General features: G+C 38.4%; 2 protein-coding genes across 5 annotated transcripts in view; both read left to right on the top strand.

Annotated features, from left to right (window-relative positions):
• Nucleotides 1–2947, top strand: part of LOC103359608 (myelin-associated glycoprotein-like) — a 15007-nt gene extending 12060 nt beyond the window's left edge. For 2 of the 3 annotated variants that reach the window (XM_008285020.1, XM_008285021.1), the window contains exons 6-10: nucleotides 477–525; nucleotides 626–661; nucleotides 762–794; nucleotides 1119–1133; nucleotides 2875–2941. In XM_008285020.1, the coding sequence (XP_008283242.1) occupies nucleotides 477–525; nucleotides 626–661; nucleotides 762–794; nucleotides 1119–1131 (131 nt within the window). In that variant the 3' untranslated portion in view covers nucleotides 1132–1133; nucleotides 2875–2941. Of the gene's footprint in view, nucleotides 1–43; nucleotides 335–425; nucleotides 526–625; nucleotides 662–761; nucleotides 795–1118; nucleotides 1134–2874 lie in introns of all 3 variants that reach the window. The other variant, XM_008285022.1, reaches the window with a different exon arrangement.
• Nucleotides 1–3213, top strand: part of LOC103359606 (myelin-associated glycoprotein-like) — a 20464-nt gene extending 17251 nt beyond the window's left edge. Inside the window, exon 8 of one of the 2 annotated variants that reach the window (XR_520316.1) lies at nucleotides 2950–3213. The gene's annotated coding sequence lies outside the window, so the exon portion shown is untranslated. The other variant, XM_008285018.1, reaches the window with a different exon arrangement.
• Nucleotides 3214–3607: the final 394 nt, after the last annotated feature.

The raw sequence follows: 3607 nt of genomic DNA, 5'->3' as shown, positions 1-3607 counted from the left end.
GTCTCCACTTGCATGAATTTACTTTATCTTTCTTCATTTACAGCTAAACCTCCAACTCCTGAACTGAAGCCAAAAACAGCCATTGAGGGGCAGCCCTACACTGTCACCTGCTCAGTCTTCCATACGTGCCCCTCCCATGTCCCTAAACTCTCATGGACTGGGAGAACTGGAGAAGTCAGCGAGGAACATAAGGACATTCGATTTGGCAACTGGGAGATCCAGTCTATCTTAGCGTTTGTTCCCGAGGAGAAGGATGACCACAGCCAGATCACCTGCACGGCTGAGTTTTTCGGACAGATAACGTCCTCCAAAACTTTCACGCTCTATGTAAAACGTGAGAACTTTGCACTAAATTGGTCATCTACTGAATTTGGTCTTTTTCTGATTCGTTTAATGTCTCTGATATGAATTCTGTCTATTTGCAGGTTCAGAAAACTACAATCACATCATCGTTCCTGTTGCAGTGGCCGCCAGTACAGCTCTGATCTTTGGACTCCTCTGCGTTTTCATGGCAAAAAAATACAAGTGAGGCACTGAATCATTTGGACAAATAACACAAATCTAACATTAACAAATGGGGATCATATTTCCATGCTCTGTTCTTTTTTTCTTCTCTCTTTGTCAGGAATCGTATTAGAGAGCTGCAAAATCGAGAAGGCAGGTGAGTAACAAGATATTATGTGAGATTCAGTTTGTAGTGCGACTTTTCTTTTCACTTCTCGTGTGATTCATGAACTTTCTTATTTATTCGTCACATGCAGCGTGTGGAACCGGCTCTCCAAAATGTCTCGCAGGTGAGAAAAAATAAATATTTTTGGGGGGGATTTGCAAGCATGAGGTTACTGTAGAAATATTTAGTCTCCAAAATGTGTGGGATCTCTGAGAGCACAGGTCATTAAAGGCGAGATCCACTTCGGGAGTATTTATCTTGATGGTTTTCAGAATTCAGTGACTTAAAACTGTAGCTTTCACACACCAGTGCATCACCGGTCTTACAGTCATTTCAAACAAATCTGCAGATGTTTATTTTTATTGCTGGTGCTGATAACATCTCTGCACATATCTACATGTGATGTGTTGTCTTATTTTCTGTTCCGCTTTTTCTCTTGTCTAATTAGGGGCAGAAGCTGAAGGTAAGAAGTGGAAAGAAAAGACTGTCACCAAAAATATGTGAAGCTATTCAACGCTTCTCAGAAGAAGAAGAAGAATAACTTCAGAAGAAGCATATTTACTCAGTTATTTGCTTGTTTGGACTGGTAGGACAGTTTGATGGTCATTTTGAACCCATTTACAGCTCTGGTGACTTTGTCTGGACATACTAGATAACAATATGTGAATCTTTTTTCACACAGTATTATCAGGAGTCATCTTTTCTTCATTCTGTTCAAACACAACAAACAAATGCATCTTCAGTCACAGGAAACATGCACTCTATAATTTTTCATTTTTTAAGGAGAGGTTGTCTGTAGTTTCAGTCAAAAGATAAATGAAGACATGAAAAAGAAAATTAAATACAACACACAAAATCAAATCAATATAAATGCAACAACCAGATTAAAAAAATAAAAAAAAAACTTTTTTAAAGAAGCCCAAAAAACTATCAATAATAATGAAAATCTTAATGAAATAAAAGTACAGTAATTTTTCACAATTATAAAGATTTTCAATTCTTAGTTATACATGAGATCATATCTGTGTTATTGCCATTTTAAGGTTTTTAAATAATGACATTTGCATTGTTGATCGTGCCGGTATAACCCCTGTGACAGGCCCACTGGTCCAAGTCTCCGGTTCTAGGGTCAGGTTCTACCTGCCTACGGACCCTTGACCTAATAGGATTCTGTAGAACTGCTCAAGCTGGTGTCGAGGAAACTCACCTCGCTTCTAACTGCTTTAATCCAGATTCCTGCCCCGCTTCTCAAACATTTGACTCATTTAGCCTCAGTAGTCAGATCACTCCACTTGATGGCAGCTTTCCTATCGATAGATTGAGCACTTGGTAATTGCCAGGTTACGTTTTAGAGGTTTGGGAAAACTAAACCCCAGGGAGGTGTTTAGAAATACTATTTTACTCATGACTGGAATGACTTTTAAGAACCACTATTAAGATCTCATGCACACAGTTGTCTAACATTTTACTGCTGCCATCCAATAACATTTCAACAAGTCTTTAAATGCAGGATGTAATATTTATTGCGAACTTTTAGCGAGGGCAAAACAACAGCTCTTGATTATTCATTCAAACATGTTACATGTGATAAAACCAATTGATTCAAGACAAAACTTATAAAACGGAACTTCTCTGGACATCTTCAGACGTGACCTGTTTTTGAGGACAACAACCTTTCTTGCTCTCTTGACATTTTCACCTCTTCTCTCATCTTTAACTGTGCAGCTTTGATTCTATGGTTACACAAAATCACCTTTAATTCAATGTTAAAACAACCATTTTATGTTTAAACACTTAATCAGTAAACTTAGAAAACACTACATAAAAGCCAGACTGATATAAATACATTAGGCGTCTCTCACATCGTCCAACAGGCTGTTTTTTGTAGCACCGAGTGTAAAGTTTCAAATGTTTTTGTTCTGCTTTGTGGAACAGCTAAAAAGGAACAACCAAGGATGTACGCGTCCTTCCAGTAATAGCATTTCTGAGACGTAGTCCAGTCTCATGCAAGGCCTTGTCGTACCTTATAAACTAATAATAGAATTTTAAAATCAAGTTAACAGGCAACCAGTGCAAATACTTACAAATATTTTAAAGAGTCTGAAATCCCTGCAGAGCTGCACAGAGAGGGGAAAACTGTATTATTCATTAATGTAGCTTTGTAATATGTAACTGCTTCAAATCTTTGTTTTCTTACTTTTCAGGCAATCAAAGGAAGCCGAGGAGAAGAACGGCAAAGGCAGACATGTTCAGACATGTTCAAATTCAAATGAATTCAATAGAAACAGGCAAATCACAGAGGTTACGTTCTGTTTGTCTGACTGGCTTTATTCTATTTTTCTGCTTTTATTCACTTCCTCATAAAAGAAGTTTCAGAGAAAAGACGCAACATATACAGCAGCTGATGAAATGTTGTTTTTTTCTAATTATTGTCAGTAATAACAGGATGTGCCGTCTTATGTGGATGTGAGACTTTCCTGCAAATAACCTTAACATAAGTTTCTATCGCAATACAAAGAATAAAAACTTACTGACACCCACCACTTTGTGTTGTCTGGACTGATTTATCAGCAATGAGAATGTGTCTTTGCTTGATTTGTCATTAATGTGTCGTCCACAAGGGAGAATAGGAACAAACCTTCCTCATTGTTTGTATCCTGATTGACTGTGACAGTCGAGCTTCCTGCAAAACGGTGTAAGAACGGCAAACGTCATAGTTACACTGAGAGGCTTCCTTAGACCTCGACTGCCAACATGTTGTTCGCTGCCCTTTTTTCTTCAGTACTCATTGTAGATGTTCATGTTGGCCAGACGGTGGCGCTGTAAGACTGATCGACAGCAGCGTAAGTCACTGAAGGGTGACGTGATGGCACTTTCAAAAAACTGTGGCAGTCTTTGATTTCAAAAAGACTGATTCACATGTGGGCTGCAGGGTGG

This window comes from Stegastes partitus, unplaced genomic scaffold (genome assembly GCF_000690725.1).
Source record: "Stegastes partitus isolate 25-593 unplaced genomic scaffold, Stegastes_partitus-1.0.2 Scaffold383, whole genome shotgun sequence".
In the NCBI taxonomy this organism is placed as follows: Eukaryota; Metazoa; Chordata; class Actinopteri; family Pomacentridae; genus Stegastes; species Stegastes partitus.
The sequence above is the reverse complement of the archived record's forward strand: the minus strand, read 5'-3'. Positions and strand labels throughout refer to the sequence as shown.